General features: G+C 54.6%; 1 protein-coding gene and 1 long non-coding RNA gene across 2 annotated transcripts; both read right to left on the bottom strand.

The window, feature by feature from the left end:
- Positions 1 to 1,936: 1,936 nt before the first annotated feature.
- Positions 1,937 to 5,770, bottom strand: LOC112627881. Its single transcript, XR_003120239.1, has 2 exons — positions 5,693 to 5,770; positions 1,937 to 3,433 (listed from the first exon to the last, which is right to left on the bottom strand). It is a non-coding gene; the product is annotated as an uncharacterized LOC112627881 (long non-coding RNA).
- A 2,853-nt stretch (positions 5,771 to 8,623) lies between these two features.
- Positions 8,624 to 18,493, bottom strand: VPS18 (VPS18, CORVET/HOPS core subunit). The gene is made up of 5 exons (XM_025390666.1): positions 18,053 to 18,493; positions 16,834 to 16,975; positions 13,919 to 14,010; positions 11,903 to 13,773; positions 8,624 to 9,971 (listed from the first exon to the last, which is right to left on the bottom strand). Exons 1-5 carry the CDS (start codon positions 18,141 to 18,143, stop codon positions 9,246 to 9,248), a joined length of 2,922 nt encoding a protein of 973 aa, XP_025246451.1. The 5' UTR covers positions 18,144 to 18,493; the 3' UTR covers positions 8,624 to 9,245.

The raw sequence follows: 18,493 nt of genomic DNA, 5'->3' as shown, positions 1-18,493 counted from the left end.
TCCAGACCATCTTGCCCTGAAAGCTTGGCCCACAGGAAAGGGGAGCTATCCCATAGAGCGTTCCCTGTATCCCTGCACTGTGCTCCACTGGGCAGGGAGGGTGGGCGCAATCCTGGACGCCAAGTGGAGGAAGAGGGAGGAAGTCAATAGTGCCCTGGTGATGGTGGCACACATGGATGTCCCAGCTCAGGCCTGTGGAAGGGCTTAGGAAACAGACTCTTCCTCTGCTCTCATTGAGTCTCCTGTGCCTCAGATACACTTGTGAGTTTTCATTTCATTACCCAGCTCATATGTTTGCTGTGTACACATGTATATGTGTTTTGTGCACATGTATGTGCAGCCTTGTGTGATTGAGACAAGCCAGGTCAAGGAACAGGCAGGGATTTATGCAAAGTTGCTGAGCAGAAGGAGAGGGCCTGAAAAGTGAAATAATAGTCCAGCCACCATCATTGCAGGCTAGCAATGTGTCAAGACCTGAGCCAGGGGTTTTACCTGCATTATTACCAATCTGCCCAGCAGCCAACCCTCTGAGGGAGGTATGATTGTCTCCATTTTACAAATCGATAAATTGAAAGAAGCTTAGAGAAGTTAAGTGACCAGCCTGAGGTCATGCGGTGAGCAAATCTAGGCCAGGATTTGAACCCGGGTCAGTCTAAGGCCAAGCCAGAGATGTCTCCACCAAACTCTCTTGGTGTGGTCCTCCTCCATTACGCCCCATCTGTTCCTTGTCTCTGAGGCCCTGGCTGCCCTGGTCTGAGGTAACAGGCCCCTCTGCTCCTCCTCTCCCCTCCCTCTCCCCTCCCAGCCAAGGTGGAAACACAGAGTTTGTCTGAGGCCTTGTGGAGCCCAGGAAGCAGCGTGCAGACCTTCATACCAGGCCAGGCTGGGTTCAGAGAGGGTCTGGCTGGCCCTGGGTGTGGGGGGATCAGCTAGGGCTGAGCTGGGGCAGCTGTTTACAGTAAACAGAAAGCTCTTGAGGAAGGAAGGAGGGGAGGGGCTGGGGTCGTCATGGAGACAGGGACGAGCAGCCAGGACTCAGCACTGATCCACAATGACTGGTAACGCATCCTTGCCTTCCAGAGCAGAGGAGGCCCAGGGAAGGTCCGGACAAGGCAGCCAGAGCAGGAGAGGCAGGGGCAGACAGGTCTGGCTCAGGGCAGACTCGTGAGAACACACTCCCACCTCTCTGTGCCTTTCTACTTATTGTTAACAATCACAACGCCTGCTTCTTGAGCTTTCACAGTACGTCTGGTGCGAGGCCCTTGAGAATATGTTTTCTTATTTAATCCCAACAATAGCCAGGTGGTAGGTACAATAATAGTCTCTAATTTATAGATGAGGAAATTGAGGTTCAGAAAGGTTAAGCAATTTGTCAAGGTCAAGCAGCTGGTAAGTGACATAGCAGAAATTCCAGATCAAAAACTCTTTCCACCAAGGCAGGTAGGAGATGAGCTAGCTGGTGAAACTCTGAGCCCCTCAGATGGTGGGGAAACTGAGTCCCTTAGGTGTTAAGGGGACTTTCCCAGGCTTCTGGTGTTAGTCAAAGAGATTGCCAGGAACAGAACCCATCTGTTCTAGCCCTAACCACTAGACCACACGGCTTCTCCATGGCTTGAGCTGGGAAGGTCCAAAGAGAAACTCCCTTTCTAGCCCCAGTGTGGAGTGTAGACTCTTCCCCAGCTAACACGGTTGTCCCTGTGGAGGCCAGGCTGGGCCAGGGTGCAGTGGGGGATGCTGGGGGGTTTCTGCCCACACATATGGTTTCCAGATTCCAGGGGATGAAAAGGAGGCCCTTAGGGGCGGAAATGGGGGATGTGTGATGACAAATTTAGACTGATTGCTTAAAAAAAAAAAAAAAGAAGCCAAGAAACCCTATAAAATAAAAGCAAAAATTCCACTAGAAAACCAGAGGGAGTTATTTGATTGTGAAACTGAGTGCCACGAGGCGTGCATAGTTTAATGTGGAACAATATCTAGGGTTCTTCCAACTTCGGCTGTTCAGAGGATGCCGGGGAGGGAAGGAGGCTCTGTCTGCTGTTCCTGCTTCACCTGCTGGGGCCTGGGACAGGGAGGTAGTCGGGCAGGACACCTGTGAGGATGTCTGGAATCAGGGTACTTGCATGTGTCCTGCTGGCTGTGGCCAAGGATCCACACTGGCTCACGTGGAGAGCAGCCCAGTGGAGGCTCCAGCTGGTCCGTGCTGAGAGCTTGGGGAAGGATGAGCTGGAAGGTGGGGGGTTGAGGTATCTCTGAGTTCCAGCCTTAGAGGGAAAGACCAGGAACAGAAGGTAAAAGAGAGAACATCTGCCTCGTACTCTGGTCTGGTCGGCAGCAGGCCCAAGGGGTCAAAGGTGAAGGGGAGGACAAGGGGGACTTCCTGAAGCTCCCGGGAGAGTGCCAGCCAGGCCGACTGTTGTGCAAGTTCTGGGCTGGCCTGCGAGGGCAGGCTGGCAGAGGAGTCATGCCTGATCAGCGGCCAGCATGGTGTCTGCCCAGCCCCCTCGGCCTGTCCCATGAGACTCCTTGCGCTGGAGTAGTGCCCTGTCTCCTTTCCTTCAGGGAACCAAGCCCCCCATCCCAAGGAAGCACTCTTGTCCCACCTGTGGCCATATTCTACATGCCTGTGGGCTTCCTCTCATTCTCATCCTGAACGTCTTTTCATTAGAATTGCCATTCATCAAGAAACCAGAAAAATCTACTCAAGCAAGCTTCTTTCTTCCAATCCCACGCTGATATCTGAAGAAGTCAGAGGGCCTTGTGAGGGAAGGGCTGGGACAGGTCTCAGGGTCCCACGCCTACAGAAAGGAGGCACAGAGTAAAAAGGAAGAGGGCAAGTGCCTGGGGCTGCTTGGGCGTCAGGCCCCGGGCTACCTTGACAGATGGGCGGCACTGCTCTCATTTCAGCCTCGCGAGAGCCTTTCCAGGTCTGTAACAGTTATTCCCATTTTACAGGAGAAGAAATTGAGGTTCTAAGGGCTTGATTAGCCTGATGGCTGGAAGGGGCAGAGCAGAGACTTGCACTTGCCTTTCTACAGAGTATGTCCTTGTTCCTCAGTTCAACCCATTTTGGCTGGAGATGGAAAACGAGTATAAAGAAGGACCTAGGATGATGCCCTGCTCACAACCAGCATGGGAACACCGTTAATCAAGGCTGAATCTCATGGACAGGGGCAGGATCCAGGATGGAGCCTCCTGTTAGCTACCAATTTGTCTTCTGCAATTCAGCAGCTGTAAAGTCAGGAGGTGGGATCAGCAGCACGGTGTCTTTCAAACTGGGTTCCTGGGCATCCTGGCATCTTATAGATATTGGGATAGGGGGCCAGGCACAGTGGCTCAGGCCTGTAATCCCAACACTCTAGGAGGCTGAGGTGGGAGGACTGCTTGAAGTCAGGAGTTCAAGACCAGCCTGGGCAACCTAGCAAGACCCCCGTCACTACAAAAAATAAAAATAAAAATTAGCCAGGTGTGGCGTCTATAGTCCTTGCTACTCAGGAGCCTGGGGCGGGAGGATCACTTGAGCCCAGGAATTCAAGGCTGCAGTGAGCTATGTTCGCGCCACTGCACACCAGCCTAGGCAATACAGCAAGGTGTTGTTTCTATTTAAAAAAAAAAAAAAGCCGGGCGCGGTGGCTCAAGCCTGTAATCCCAGCACTTTGGGAGGCCGAGACGGGTGGATCACGAGGTCAGGAGATCGAGACCATCCTGGCTAACACGGTGAAACCCCGTCTCTACTAAAAAATACAAAAAACTAGCCGGGCGAGGTGGCGGGCGCCTGTAGTCCCAGCTACTCGGGAGGCTGAGGCAGGAGAATGGCGTGAACCCGGGAGGCGGAGCTTGCAGTGAGCCGCGATCCAGCCACTGCACTCCAGCCTGGGCGACAGAGCGAGACTCCGTCTCAAAAAAAAAACAAAAACAAAAAAAAAACAAAAAAAAAAAAAACAGAGAGAGAGAGAGATTGAGATAGGAGAGGAGAACAGGCTGAGTGAACAGGGGTGTGTGTGCCTCCAGCCCAGTTTCCATTGGAGAATCTCAGCATATCAATTTCAAGTACTGGACATTCATGAACGTTTTTATTTGAACAAGGCTTCCACAGCACTTTACAGTCTCTATCTGAGGTCTCTGCAGCTCTGGCCTGCTGGGAGTTGTGAACAGTTTAGGACCTGGCCTGGGAAGAGAAACCAGAGGACCTGGTGAGGGAAGTGGGGTTCACCTTCCAGCCCTATGGGGATGCCCGGAGGGAGCAGGTCAAGGGTCAGAACTGGGAGATCATGCCATGGAGGGAAGGGGAGCTGCAGGCACCTGCCTCTGCACCTGGCAAACACAAACAGACCTTTGGTCACAGCAGCCTGGGAACCAGAAGCAGCAGCCACCTTCCTGGGGGCCAGACCAGTGCCCCTTTCCCTTTTCTCTGCCCAAGCTTATTCTCAGTGGACATGGGTTGCTGGCCACCAAACTAAGGCCGTGCAACCTCTCCTGACCTCACAGTATGGTTTCTGACTGCTCAGTAAGGGCTGGTTCAAGGTGAAAGCTGAGCCACCGTAAAGCTGCTCAGGGAGAGGAAAGCACCCAATTACCAGGCATCTGGAGAGGGGCCAATCCCCTTGAAATGACAACCCTATTTTGTGGCCCTTTTATTGGCCATCCTAGACCAAAGTTTGCCCCTCTGCCTCAGTTTTCCTTTTGGGAATCCAGGCATGAGAATGGTGGCCTCTCCTGGTGGCTTCAGCATGCATGCCTCCCTGAATATCATCTCCATGCTCCAGGAGGAGGAAAAAGCTGAGGGCTCCAGCTGCCCCAACACCAGAACTTTCTAGCATCCTGTCCCACTGCCTGCCCCAGGCCTGCCTCTGACCACCATTCACCCTCAACCTGCTACAGGGCCCAGTCTCACCCCACATAAGCAAAGCTGCCAGCAGGGTCCTTTGTGGTGCTGCTCCCGTGTGGCACTGCCTAGGGGCCCCACCATGGGGCAACAGATGGACCTATGGTCTCTCTAGAACAATGGTGGGGGAGGGGCCCTGGCATCGCCCGCCCCAAACAGGAAGCACTGCGTGAGCTTCAAAGGGCTGGCAGGGCCAAGGGGCTGAGTGAAGGAGCCAGTGCCAGGACTGGCGGCTGCCTGAAGAGATGCCTGCCAGCCTCGGGATGCCCAGCCTGGTGGTGGAGGTGGGGTTGCGGTGGCCAGGGCAGCTGGCTCTTGAGCAGAAGATGTCTGGCACCCTGAGGACAGCAGCCTGTAACCTGGGAGCAGGTTAAGGAAAGGGGGCATGGACATTGCTGTTTCCCGGTTCAACTGTCACTCGCCAGCGGGGCTGCAGGTTCTTTCCCAGGTCGCGGCTGGCCTGGCCCTCCGGCAACTAAGCATGAGGGGCAGGGCTGGCACCAAGCCCGCCGCCCACTCCCTGCCTCCTGCTCCCAGCTGCTCCGCTCAGAGCCTTTTCCTCTCCACTTCCTGTTCACACAGGGGGGGGCGGGAAGTGGAGGGAGGAAGTTGGGGGGAGGCGTGTAGGGGGGACCCATTGAATAAAAGGAATTAACCGTTTCCCTCCTCTGACCTCTGGGAATTTCCGCCTGTGAAAGTGTCTCGAAGAATCAGTACGGCTGGGAGAGTGGAGGGGAACTGCGCCCCCTCTTGTCCCCCTTCCCCCACCCGGTGGGGATGGGGCCAGATAACTCCCTCTGGGCCCCTAACCTTTGTTTCCCTGGCGCCAGGGGGCAGAGCCAACGGCGACCTGGAGCCTGATGGCCTCGGAGCCCCCTCCCAACCTTTGGGGTGGGTGCCAGGCCCCAGCCTGCGACCCGAGCCTTTGGGGGAGGGGCAGGAACTAGAACTGGTGGTCTCGGGGAATGAGCTCACACCCGAGCTGGCCAGGCTGAGCCCTGAGCCCTCTCCAGGGCTGGTGCCCTTGGCCAGTCGGCTGCGGTGACAGAAGGGAGGGAGAGGCCGGGCCAGCAGGGCCTGGGACTCTGGGCCGGCACACCCTCCGGCGGCCACACCTCCGGGAGCCAGGGTAGGGAGCGGTGGGCTCTGGAAGCCGGTAGACGGCGCCTCCTAGCGCCTGCTGCAGACTCGGCGGGGCGGCCCCCAGGGCCCTCTCCAGGGCGGGCCTCAGGAAGCACCTGCTCCCCAGGACCAGTGACCGCCCTGCGTCTCCCCCAGGTGGCTTCCTTGTTTACAGGCCTCCTGCCCTGGTCCCAGCGTCACTGCCTGTGGCCACTCCTCCTATTTCCAGTGACCGCTCCAGGAGTAGCTCATTCATCTTGGCCCCTGCCCACACAGCTGCTCCCCCACCCCACCCCCCTCTGGCCCTCCCCCAGGCTTAGGGCCAAAGTCCTGAGGGCCTCCGCTCCGCTCTCCATTCCAGGTCTTGCTTGGCTTCCAGGGATCTAAGAGCTGTGGCTTCCCGTTGCCCTGACTCACCGGAACCCTATTCTGTCCCTGCCAGGGAAGCCTGGGGCCTTTTCCCAGGAAAGAGGAAGCAGCCTAGGACCAGATGGGCTGGCTTGGGAGAAGACAGAAGGGGCAGGGGTGTCCCAGGCTGCTTCAGCCAAGCCTTCTGGGAGCAGGGAGCAATAGGGCAGTGTTTGTTTAACTAACATGTATTAGGCACTCATTATGTGCAAAGACAGAGGCCGCAGTCTGTTTTCTCTAAGAAAGTGACCCCTTCAGAGGCAAGCTAAGCTTTATACTCACAGTTGGGGGACAAAGACCCTGGGCCCTCAGCTGACTATGGTAGGGGGGACAAAGACCCTGGGCCCTCAGCTGACTATGGTAGGTGTAAGGGGAGCGTAGGCCACATGGGGAGAAGGAAGCAGGGGCCCTCCAAACCTCCTGGGACAGTGCGAAGAACAGAATTAGGATGCGCTCTACTCAACGGGACCCCTCCCCCACATCTGCTTTTGGAGGAAGACGGGAGTCTGAGGGGTCATCAAAAATGGGCAGCTTCCCATTAGCCCTCTCAGCTAACAGAGGCCATGAAGAGATCCTCTTGTTCTAGTAGTTAGGGAATTCTGCAGCAAAGTTCAACCTATACTGCAGGAGATAAAATTCTTTAAAAAAACAAAACAAAAAAAGAGGGTTCTGGCTGGGTACAGTGGCTCATGCCTGTAATACAAACAGTTTGGGAGGGTGAGGTGGGCGGATCACTTGAGGTCAGGAGTTCGAGACCAGCCTGGCCAACATGGTGAAACCCATCTCTACTAAAAATACAAAAATTAGCCAGGCGTGGTGATGTGCACCTGTAATCCCAGCTACTCAGGAGGCTGAGGCAGCAGAATCCTTGAACCTGGAAGGCGGAGGTTGCAGTGAGCCAAAACTGCACCACTGCACTCCAGCCTGGGTGACAGAGCAAGACTTCGTCTCAAAAAAAAAAAAAAAAAAAGAGGCTCCTTGCTCTGTCACCCAGGCTGAAGTGCAGTGGCACATTCATAATTCATTGCAGCTTCACCTCTTGGGCTCAAGCCATCCTCCTTCCTCAGCCTCCCAAGTAGCTAAGACTACAAGTGTGAGACCCCATGCCTGGCTAGGAAGAGGGGAAAGCAGCCTGCAGTGGCCAGTGATGTTGGCCTAACTGCAGGAACTGTTTCGCCAGCTGATAGATCACACCCACAGAGCTGGGCAGTGCACTGTGAACACCAGTCCACGGGGCGAAGGGTGCTTTGCTGATGTCACGGGGAGGCCACACTCCAGGACTCCCTAGGATTTAGCCACAACTAAAGATGTGTAATTTGTGGGGAGGAGCAGGTCACAGGAGCAAGATGAGAAAACATATCCGCCAGATGCCATGGATACAGGCCACGGCAGTTTCACCTTCATGCTGGGCCTCAACATTGTGGTTAAATGGCAGACAGTGGCAGGGTTGTCTTAAAGCCAGGCAGGAGCGGGGAAGGCAGGGATCCAAACTGGCAGAGGGGCAAGCAAAGTCTAGCATGCCTGAGGGCTACTCGAGGGAGGAAGAATGAGGGGCTTCAAGTTATGCTTAGACAGTGGAGACTCCAAGAAAATTCTTTTTTTTTTTTTTTTTTTTTGTCGCCCAGGCTGGAGTGCAGTGGCATGATCTTAGCTCACTGCAAACTCCGCCTCCCGAGTTCACGCCATTCTCCTGCCTCAGCCTCCCAAGCAGCTGGGACTATAGGCGCCCGCCACCACGCCCGGCTAAATTTTTGTATTTTTTAGTAGAGACGGGGTTTCACCATGTTAGCCAGGATGGTCTCGATCTCCTGACCTCGTGATCCGCCCACCTTGGCCTCCCAAAGTCCTGGGATTACAGGCGTGACCCACCACACCCGGCTGACTCCAAGAAAATTCTTGGGACAAGTAGGGAGGAAGCAAGCACTAACAGAGTGACAGAAATCACTGCTCACAGTTGCCCGAAAGCAAAGGATTCTGTGGGGAGCAGCACCATCTGCTGGCCAAAGGGAAGAACTGCCCCTGCTTCCCAATTCAGGCTGGTTGGCTGCAATCCCCAATGAGCCCTGGAGAGGAAGAGTTGGGGGACAAGGTGAAGGACCGTGTGCCAAGGCGTGGGGGCACGTAGGGCCTGGCAGCCTCCCTGTGACACTCCAGCCCCGCCTGGAGATCACTCACACACCACTTGGCCCAGCATCGACACACAGCCACCAGTGCAGTGCAGACAGTTTAATGCTCTCCACCTCCATCGCCATCACCGACCATCTTCCACAAGGCCCTCAGCACCAGGGCACCCTTCACACTGGAGCCCCAGACAGTGTGCACAAAAGCATGCCCCCACTAGCCTCACTTTCTCACCCAATGCCCAGGACTTCGAAGGCTGCCTTCTCACTTCTGGGACATCTACAGGCAGGTGGAAGAGAAGGCTTCTTCTGAGGCAGAAGAGCTGGAGTTCCAGAGGCCACAGAGTGAACAGACAGAAGGTGCTCTCTCTCTCGAGAAGGTGAACAGGATGTGTATGGGGAATGACAGGGACAGAAGAGCTGCTAGAGGCAGGGGTGGAATTGGGTCAGATTTCTGACTTCTCCAGGTAAAGGGCCTCTACCAGGAGGCAGGCTAATGGTCTGGCATAACTGCAGCTCTGAAGAACAGCATGAAAAGCTGGCAGAATACACTCACACCTGACACCTCCTGGCCAACAGCACTACTCTACTCCCGTCAACATGGTCACAGTGTGGCAACTGCAAGATGACTCAGCAGAGCCTAGGAGGCAGCCTTCCCAAGTGGGTTCAAGCCGCTGCTCCCACTGCCCACCCCCATCAAAGGTGACACCCTCCTACAGCCAACTGAGCTGCTCCTCCTCGTAGCGCTGGGGGTCGATGAACGGCCGGTCAATAGAGCGGATCATCAACTCCCCACAGTACACACACTCAGCGGCCACCAACTCATCCAGGTCAGCCTTGAGCTGTTCCCGGCTGGGCCCTGCTGTGGCAGCCCCACCCTCGGCCTCCTTGGCCCGGGCAGAGCCCTTGGCTGGGGGTGGAGCAGCCCCCAGCTTCCTCTGCAGCTCCTCTAGCCGGGCCTGCTTGTAGGCTGGCAGGCCAGGTCGCACGGCCTGCAGCAGGCAGTCAGCATGGAACATATGGCCGCAGAGGAAGAGGTAAAAAGGGCGGTTGAGCAGGGGGAAGTCGCAGGTGGCACATTTGTCCTGGGGCTCCACAGTGCCGTAGCGGCCCCGCAGCTCCTGCAGGTCTCGCCGGATGCGCTGGGCACTGGCTGTAGCCTCTTCCATCTCCCGCTGCAGCTCCTGGATGTGGTGGTTGTAGGCCTTAAGTGAGCTGCAGATCGCCTCCTTGAAGTGGTCGATGGTGACGAAATCAGGAAAGAAGGGCAGCACATCCTCAATCTTGAGCAAGGGGCAGCTAGCCAGGCAAGCCATGGCTGTCTGCACATCTTCCTCCTCCTGCACCACGTGCCGTGCGATCTTCAGCCACAGCTTCTTGCGCAATTCCTCATCCTCCTCAGGCAGGTCTGCACACTGCTTGGCCAGGTCCACGTCCACCTGTGGGGAGAGCAGGAGCTTTAGGGCCAAGCCCCTTCCTGCCCAGCATGGAGACTATGGGAGAGAGAGATGGCCGAGGAGAGACCCCGAGGCAGGATTCCCAGCACTCCCGGAAGCAAGGGGGCCTGCCCCTGCCACAGCTATGTAAAAGCTACTTAAGAGTAGTAGGGCTCCAATTTTAGTGAAGTTAGAAATCACCTGGGAGGCCAGGCGCAGTGGCTTACACCTATAATCCCAGCACTTTGGGAGGCCGAGGCAGGCGGATCACAAGGTCAGGAGATCGAGACCATCCTGGCTCACACAGTGAAACCCCATCTCTACTAAAAATACAAAAAAATTAGCCGGGCGTGGTGGCGGGCACCTATAGTCCCAGCTACTCGGGAGGCTGAGCCAGGAAAATGGCGTGAACCTGGGAGGCGGAGCTTGCAGTGAGCCAAGATTGGGCCACTGCACTCCAGTCTGGGCGACAGAGCGAGACTCCATCTCAAAAAAAAGAAAAAAAGAGAGAAAGAAATTACCTAGGAAACATATTCAAAATACAAATTTTTGAGCCACGCCCCCAGACATTCTGATTCAGTAAGTCCTGAGTTCAGGCCTAGGAATTTGCATGTTAAATAGCACTTCATGTGATGCTAAGGCAGGTGACAATTCATGGTTTGAGAAGTGTAAATCAGCACCTTCCTCTTCTGCTAACGTGTATGTAGCAGGCACTTTTCTTTTTTTTTTTTTTTTTTTTTTGAGACGGAGTCTCGCTCTGTCACCCAGGCTGGAGTGCAGTGGCCGGATCTCAGCTCACTGCAAGCTCCGCCTCCCGGGTTCACGCCATTCTCCTGCCTCAGCCTCCTGAGTAGCTGGGACTACAGGCGCCCGCCACCTCGCCCGGCTAGTTTTTTGTATTTTTTAGTAGAGACGGGGTTTCACCATGTTAGCCAGGATGGTCTCGATCTCCTGACCTCGTGATCCGCCCGTCTCAGCCTCCCAAAGTGCTGGGATTACAGGCTTGAGCCACCGCGCCCAGCTCTTAGCAGGCACTTTTCTAAGTACTTTTCTTTTTTTCTTTTTGAGACAGAATCTCACTCTGTTGCCCGGGCTGGAGTGTGGTGGTACGATTTCGGTTCACTGAAAACTCCTTCTCCCAGGTTCAAGTGATTCTCCTGCCTCAGCCAAGTAGCTGGAATTACAGGTGCGGGTCACCACACCCAGCTAATTTTTGTATTTTTAGTAGAGACAGGGTTTCGCAATGTTGGCCAGGCTGGTCTCGAACTCCTGACCTCAGGTGATCCGCCCACCTTGGCCTCCCAAAGTGCTGGGATTATAGGCATGAGCCACCACACCTGCCCTGAGTACTTTTCTTTTCTTTTCTTTTCTTTTCACCCAGGCTGGAGTGCAATGGTGTGATCTCAGCTCACTGCAACCTCCACCTGCCAGGTTTAAGCGACTCTCCTGCCTCAGCCTCCTGAGTAGCTGGGATTACAGGCGTGCACCATAATGCCTGCCTAATTTTTATACTTTTAGTAGAGATGGGGTTTCACCATGTTGGTCAGGCTGGTCTCGAACTCCTGACCCTGTGATCCGCCTGCCTTGGCCTCCCAAAGTGCTGGGATTACAGGCACGAGCCACCACACCCAGCCCTGAGTACTTTTCATACACAGAACTTTATCACCCCTATGAGGTAAATGTACTATAACACTGACCCCCTTTTGTGGCCAAATAATCTGAGCACAGAGAGGTTCAGAAACTAGCCCAAGGTCACACAGCTTAGTAAGTGAAATGGCCAGAATTCAAATCTGACGTAACAGTCCAGCTCTTAACCTTCCTTCTCTGCAAGGGAAGCCAACACCCTCTAGCCACAGCCTCCCAAGCCCTTCCACATCTAAAGCTGCTGCTCTTTGGGTCCCTCTCCCAGCTGGAGTGAAGACGCACTGGCTTACCTGCAGGGCCAGGTCCACAGCCTCCTCGTACAGCTCTAGGACCTTGTAGACGTGCACACAAGCGCGGTGGTGGCCATGCTCAGCACAGAGCCGCAGCGCATACTTGAGGTCATAATGCACCCGGTGTGGGCTGGCCCCAGCCTGCTCGAGATAAGCCAGCAGTGAGTCTGGCCGGCCACGGGCGTACAGCGACAGCAGGTAGTTGTGTATGGCCTGCTCAGTCTCCCCCAGCACGTTCACGCAGAATTCCATGTAGCGGATCGCCTGGCTCACCTGCTGGACCTCACCACCCTGACTGTAGTTCACCAGGGCAGGAATGAGTTGCCGAGCATCCAGCCGGCTGCCCAGCTCAATCCAGGCATCTACAAGCTGGCGGGGGATGTGACGGATGAGGATGGGTGAGAACTTGTAGAAGAGCTGGGGGTCGCGGTGGCGGGCGAGCACAGCCAGGGCCTCCTCGTAGGCCTCGTGCTGACAGTGGTAAGCTACCACCCGCTCATAGTCCTGCATGATCACTGCAAAGTACACCATGTGCTCTGTGTCCCCATGACTGGCAAGCAGCTCATGGATAGAGGCCCGGCTGGCAAAGAGCCACTCTTTGTGGCGGGGGCTGCTGAGGAAGGTACGAAAGCATTCCTTAGTTTCTCGGTAGAGGGTCAGGGCCTCTGGGTCACCCTGTAGAGCCCCAAGCCGGCTCAGGTAGAGCTCTGTCAGCCAGGTGGTCAGCAGTGTAGCCTGGGTACGCTCGGCTGCCTTCAAACTGGCCAGTTTTCGCTGCAGGAACTCAGCCAGAGCCTCCTCCTGTCGGGCTTCCAGGAACTTGAGGGCAATCTCCTCAAAGTAGCTCTGGGTCAGGGCATAGCAGCGTGCGCTCTCCAGGTAGCGACGCTGGCGAAAGCAGAAATCGGCCTCCCGGGCCAGGACCGTGTCCAGGCAGTCGGGCCGCTCTCGGCAATACTCTTTGGCCAGATCGAAGCGGTTCATGTCCAGATAGGTGCGCCAGACATCTCGGGCCTCCCGTTGCACATGGTAGCGGAAGACAGCCCGCTCAGTGTAGGCCCACAGCTGGCCTGTGGAGGAGTCCTTCACCATGTGCTTCAGCGGCCCAAATTTCTCCAGGAAGTGATCCCGCAGCACCACCTGCCCGGTCAGTGTGCACACTGCCTCCACCCGGTCTGCCAGCAGCAGCAGGAAGTGGAACTGGGTCAAGACGATGGCTAGGGGTGGGCTGGCCCCAGGCCCTACCCCCTCTGGGTACTCCCAGACTCGCTCCTCGCTCAGCAGAGAGTCAGGGCGTCCACAGTCCAATGCCCCATACAGCACACCATCCCCCATCATCCAGGCAAAGGCCCGGGGTGCGGAGCGCAGCTTGGGAGTGTAGAAGGCCAGCTCACTGTAGCCCAGGTTGCTGGGAAACTCACGGAATGGGGGTGGGTGGTCCGTGTAAGCTGCAAAGAGCCCTGAGAAACCCTGGGCCTCAGCCCCCTCTGCTGCTCGGCCTATGAACTGGAAGAGGCGCTGCCGAGTGGTGGCAATAACGAAGCTACGCCCGTCAGGGCCCCGCTCAGCCTCAAGGGAGCACACAGGTGCTGGACCCCCTTCTTCATTGAGCACGTACAATGGGCGGAAGTAGAGATCCGGAGCAGGGCCGAAAAGCCCACCTTCGCTGGCTGAGAGCTCTGCTTCAAAGATGTGGCCTTGGGCAGTCCCGACCAGGATGGGGCCTGTGCTGCTCTCGGTGCCCAGTGCCTTGTTCCAACCCACACTCTCCACCAGCTGCCCCTTCCAGCGTGCTAGTGGCCGTACCTTCTGTCCGTTTCGGTTAACGTAGAGGACCTCCGTGCTGCTCAGGGCAATCAGCAAGTGAGAGCCTGGAGTGGGGAGAGCATGGCACCCCAGTGGATGCTGCCATTCCCACTCTCAGCCTCCTCCTGGCCCCCACACCACCCTCAGAGCCCACCTACCCAGGCAGTGACTGACCAGAGGCCTCCTCCTCGGATTTCCACTGTCACTTACCAGTATGGTCAAGGAACATCTTGTGAACTTTTGCGTCATCTTTACGTCCCAGCTCCACGTGGTTGGGCTCACTTGCCTTGCCCAAGTCAATGCTGTGGGGACAAGCATCACCATCACTCTGGAGAAGGGAAGATCCTTTTTTGGATCATGAACCTCTTTAATAATCTGATAAAAGCCATAGACTTTCTTCCCTGAAATCTACATCTATGCATAAAATGCTGAATACAGGCCAGGTACAGTGGCTCAGGCCTGTAATCCCAGCACTTTGGGAGTCCGAGGCGGGTAGATTGCTTAAGCTCAGGAGTTTGAGGCCAGACTGGGCAACATGGTGAAATCCCATCTCTACAAAAAATACAAAAAAAATTAGCCGGGTGTGGTGGTACACACCTGTGGTCCCAGCTATTCCGGAGGCTGAGGTGGGAGATCATCTGAGCCTGGGAGGCAGAGGTTGCAGTCAGCTGAGACTGCACCACTGCATTCCAACCAACAGAGTGAGACCCTATCTCAAAAAAAAAAAAAAAAATTGCTGAATACAGAAGCTCTGCCTATGGAGTAGCCCTGGGCCCTACTTAAGAACTCTCTTGCCAGGTGCCGTGGCTCACACCTGTTATCTCAGCTTTTAGGGAGGTGAGAGGATAGCTTGAGCCCAGGAGTTTGAGACCTGCCTAGGCAATATAGCAAGACCATGTTCTCCACAAAAAGGGGGAAAAAAAAAAAGACGAACAGGCCAGGCGCGGTGGCTCACACCTGTAATCCCAGCACTCTGGGAGGCTGAGGTGGTCGGATCACGAGGTCAGGAGATCGAGACCATCCTGGCTAACACAGTGAAACTCTGTCTCTACTAAAAATACAAAAAATTAGCCGGGCGCCTGTGGTCCCAGCTACTCGGGAGGCTGAGGCAGGAGAATGGTGTGAACCTGGGAGGCGGAGCTTGCAGTGAGCTGAGATGGCACCACTGCACTGCAGCCTGGGCGACAGCAAGACTCCGTCTCAAAAAAAAAAAAAACCCAAAAAAACAACAAAAAACCCTCTCAGCTCTGCAAGCTCCCTCACCTTATTTTGAGAAATCACTAAGGAGAAGTTTTTCCTGTCTGCTCAAAAAATCTCCATTGAAGAATCAATCAGACTTGGGGGAGAAAACCAAAAGATCTCCAGCGCATCTGGGAAGACAGGCAGGGATATCCCAGACCGCTGGGTAAGAAGGGAGCAACGAAGAGCAGCTCATAGTTACTGGGCACTTTTGCATACCAAGCCCCATGCCGAAAGCTTCATCAGTCTAGTATTATCTCAGTCCATCCTGACAAAAACCTTGAGGAGTACTCCTGTTTATATTCTCCTTATGAAAGTCTTTCCAAAGTATATGCTTGTTCTAACTAAAGAATCGATGCAAAGATGTGTAAAGAATGACTTAATTTTTTTCTCAAACTCCTGTTATTCCCAACTGAGAAAACTCATGTTAACATCTTTTTTCATATTCATAATACAAATAGGGTGGTTTTGTTGCTGTTATTACAAAAATGCCTTCATATTGCATATATGTCTATGTGTCTTAATTTGTAAATTAATGATATTTCATGAACATCCCACTAGTCAATCGATACAGCTCTAACTGGTTTTTTTTCACCCCCAAACCCAGCTTTCCAGGATAACTCTTCTTTTTTTTGAGACAGAGTCTCACTCTTATCACCCAGGCTGGAGTGCAGTGGCATGGTCTCAGCTCACTGCAACCTCTGCCTCCCAGGTTCAAGCCATTCTCTTGCCTCAGCCTCCCAAGTAGCTGGGATTACAGGCATGCGCCACCACACATGGCTAATTTTGTATTTTTAGTAGAGATGGAGTTTCTCCATGTTGGCCAGGCTGGTCTTGAACTCCCGACCTCAGGTGGTCTGCCTGCCTCGGCCTCCCAAAGTGCTGGGATTACAGGCGTGAGCCACCACGCCCAGCCAGGATAATTCTTTTTTTTAAACAGCTGCATTATATTCTATTTTATGGCTGAACTACAATTTAATCACCATTTTCCTGTTGATGGGCATTCAGCTTGGATCCAGTTTTTCCTACCACAAGAATGCTGCAATCAATACTCTTATGTCTACACTCCACACTCCTAGCTTTTTTTTTTCCTTTTCCTTTTTTTTTTTTTTTAAATCAGAGTCTCCCTGTTGTCACCCGGCTGGAGTTCAATGGCATGATCTCAGTTCACTGCAACTTCTGGCTCTCGGGTTCCAGCAATTCTCCTGCCTCAGCCTCCCCAGTAGCTGAGATTACAGGTGCCCGCCACCACGCCCAGCTAATTTTCACATTTTTAGTAGAAACAGGGTTTCACCATGTTGGCCAGGGTGATCTGGAACTCCTGACCTCAGGTGATCCACCCTCCTCAGCCTTCCAAAGTGCTGGAATTACAGGTGTGAGCCACTGCGCCTGGGCTTTTTTTTTTTTTTTTTTTTTTTTAAAGAGATAGGAGTACAGTGGTGCAAACACAGCTCACTGCAGCCTTGAACTCCTGGGCTCAACTGATCCTCTTGCCTCGGCCTCCCCAGTAGTTGGGACTGCACCACTACACCTGGCTAATTTTAAAAAATTTGTTTTGGTAGAGATGGGTGTCTCACTATTTGGCTCAGGCTAGTTTCAAACTCCTGATCTCATGTGATCCTCTTGTCTGGGCCTCCCAAAGTGCTGAGATTATAGGTGTGAGCCACCATCCCCTGCCAGGCCAGATTCTTGAGCCACCATGCCCTGCCAGGCCAGATTCTCAACCACTACCCTGTATTGGTTCTCTTTGGAAAGGGATAGGATATTTCCTGAAAACTCCAAATTCACTGCTTTACCTGCCTGGAATAGAAGAAAGGCCCCGGGAGTTAACAGTCCCCAAACACCTCTCTAGTCCCTACTCCTAAGTTCTGTGAGCCCTGGATTACCGGAGCAGCGTATCCTTGCCCAGGCTCATGCAGAGCTGATTGCTGGAGACGACAAGACTGGTGATGCGTTCGGAAGGGGTGAAGTCAATGCGCTGCTTTGTGAAGATGGGCACTTCCTTCTCCAGCTGGGCATTCACATACCCTACAGGTAAGGAATGACAAGATTAGCTACGGAAGAGAGAGATGAAGTGTAAGGAGAGGCAGAAAAAACACCACAGTGCTCCTCGCCACTTTCCTGACATATTCCTATCCCCAGGACCTTGGTTAACGAATAGTTTGATATCAAGTCGTTTGCTGGTCACCTTTACATTAGAGGTCTGGGGCTCTTTCCACACTCTGACAGCAGTGAGGGGTTGATTCTTTGAACCCTTAAGATGCTGTCACAGCATGATGTACCTGCTCCCAGCGGTAATGGGGCTGGGTGGGGGTGGGATGGGACTGGTGGTCTGGGCATTATCCCTTATCAGGTCTTTGGCCCAGCAATCCCAGCTTAACTGAAGTAGTATAGCCCCATTCTCTACCCCTCTCCCTGCCCATGCGGTAATGGGCCTCAGTGTAGAGTTGGCAAGTGCTGGGATATTTTGAGCACTGAATGAGGGTAAAGACTAGAGTGAAAGCAGCTGCAATTCGTTAACACCACTCACTGGAACAATTCCCCAGGGCCCCCTGTGCCCTCATTCTCCGGGAGACTCACTACTTTCTACAAAAAGCGTCCCCAAACTCCAGGCTGCACCCAGCTATAGCCAAGGTCAAAAAGATTTAATCTCCATTTTCCCCTATTCCGCGACAGAATTCCCTCTGGGACCCTCCCTTCTTCCTCTGCAATATTCCGCCTTCACCAGTTTCTTTGCCCATTCCTTCCCTCCCACCTCCAGAAGAGGCCTGGTGGGAAAAGCATCAGCAGAAGCCGGGAGCCCATTCTAAGTTCTCCCAACAGCCCAACTGCGCCCTATAGGTGCGTACTTCCTTATCTGGGCCCCAATTCCCTCTCAAAAGGACCCTAGCGGTAGAGCCTAGATCACGCCGCTGCTCCCGTTGCTCTTTCAAACTTCGACTATCCACCAGCTGGGGGCCAAGAGAGCCTGAGGAGAATCAGGGGCCTAGACCCGGAAGGCATGGCCCAGGGGATGACCCCGAGCTCTTGGAGCTGCCCTCCCCGCTGCTCCCACGCAAATGCTAGGAGAGCTGAAAGGGGCAGCGGCACCCTCCTCTTCCTTACCCGAGTGGGGGATGCCCACGCTAGGGCAGCCGGGCTGCAAGACGGCCGAGCGGGACAGCGAGTTCTCGTACTCATCCAGGATGGACGCCATGGTGCCCGGCCTCTGGGCCCTTTGGCCGGGGTCTGGGGATTACAAAAGGGCTCCCCCCCGGGGTCCCCGTCGCCCCAGAATGGAAGCTATAACTCCCCAGCCTCTGACAGATCCTGGGAACCTGCAACCTTCGCCTCCTCTGTGAAATCCTGAGGATCCTCTTGCTCTTGCCTTATACAGCGAGATAATCGGGCAGTCCTCGCCCTTGAATCTGGCGCAGTCTTGCACCCTACTCCCCGCCGCCCCACCCCCAACAAAAGATCACAGGCTCCCTTCAGCCGGTCCCAGGTGATCCCAACCTCGCCCCGGCAGCTCAGCTGACTCCCGCCCCCGTGACGCGGGCCTAAAAC

Source organism: Theropithecus gelada, chromosome 7a (assembly GCF_003255815.1).
Source record: "Theropithecus gelada isolate Dixy chromosome 7a, Tgel_1.0, whole genome shotgun sequence".
Classification (NCBI taxonomy): Eukaryota; Metazoa; Chordata; class Mammalia; order Primates; family Cercopithecidae; genus Theropithecus; species Theropithecus gelada.
The sequence above is the reverse complement of the archived record's forward strand: the minus strand, read 5'-3'. Positions and strand labels throughout refer to the sequence as shown.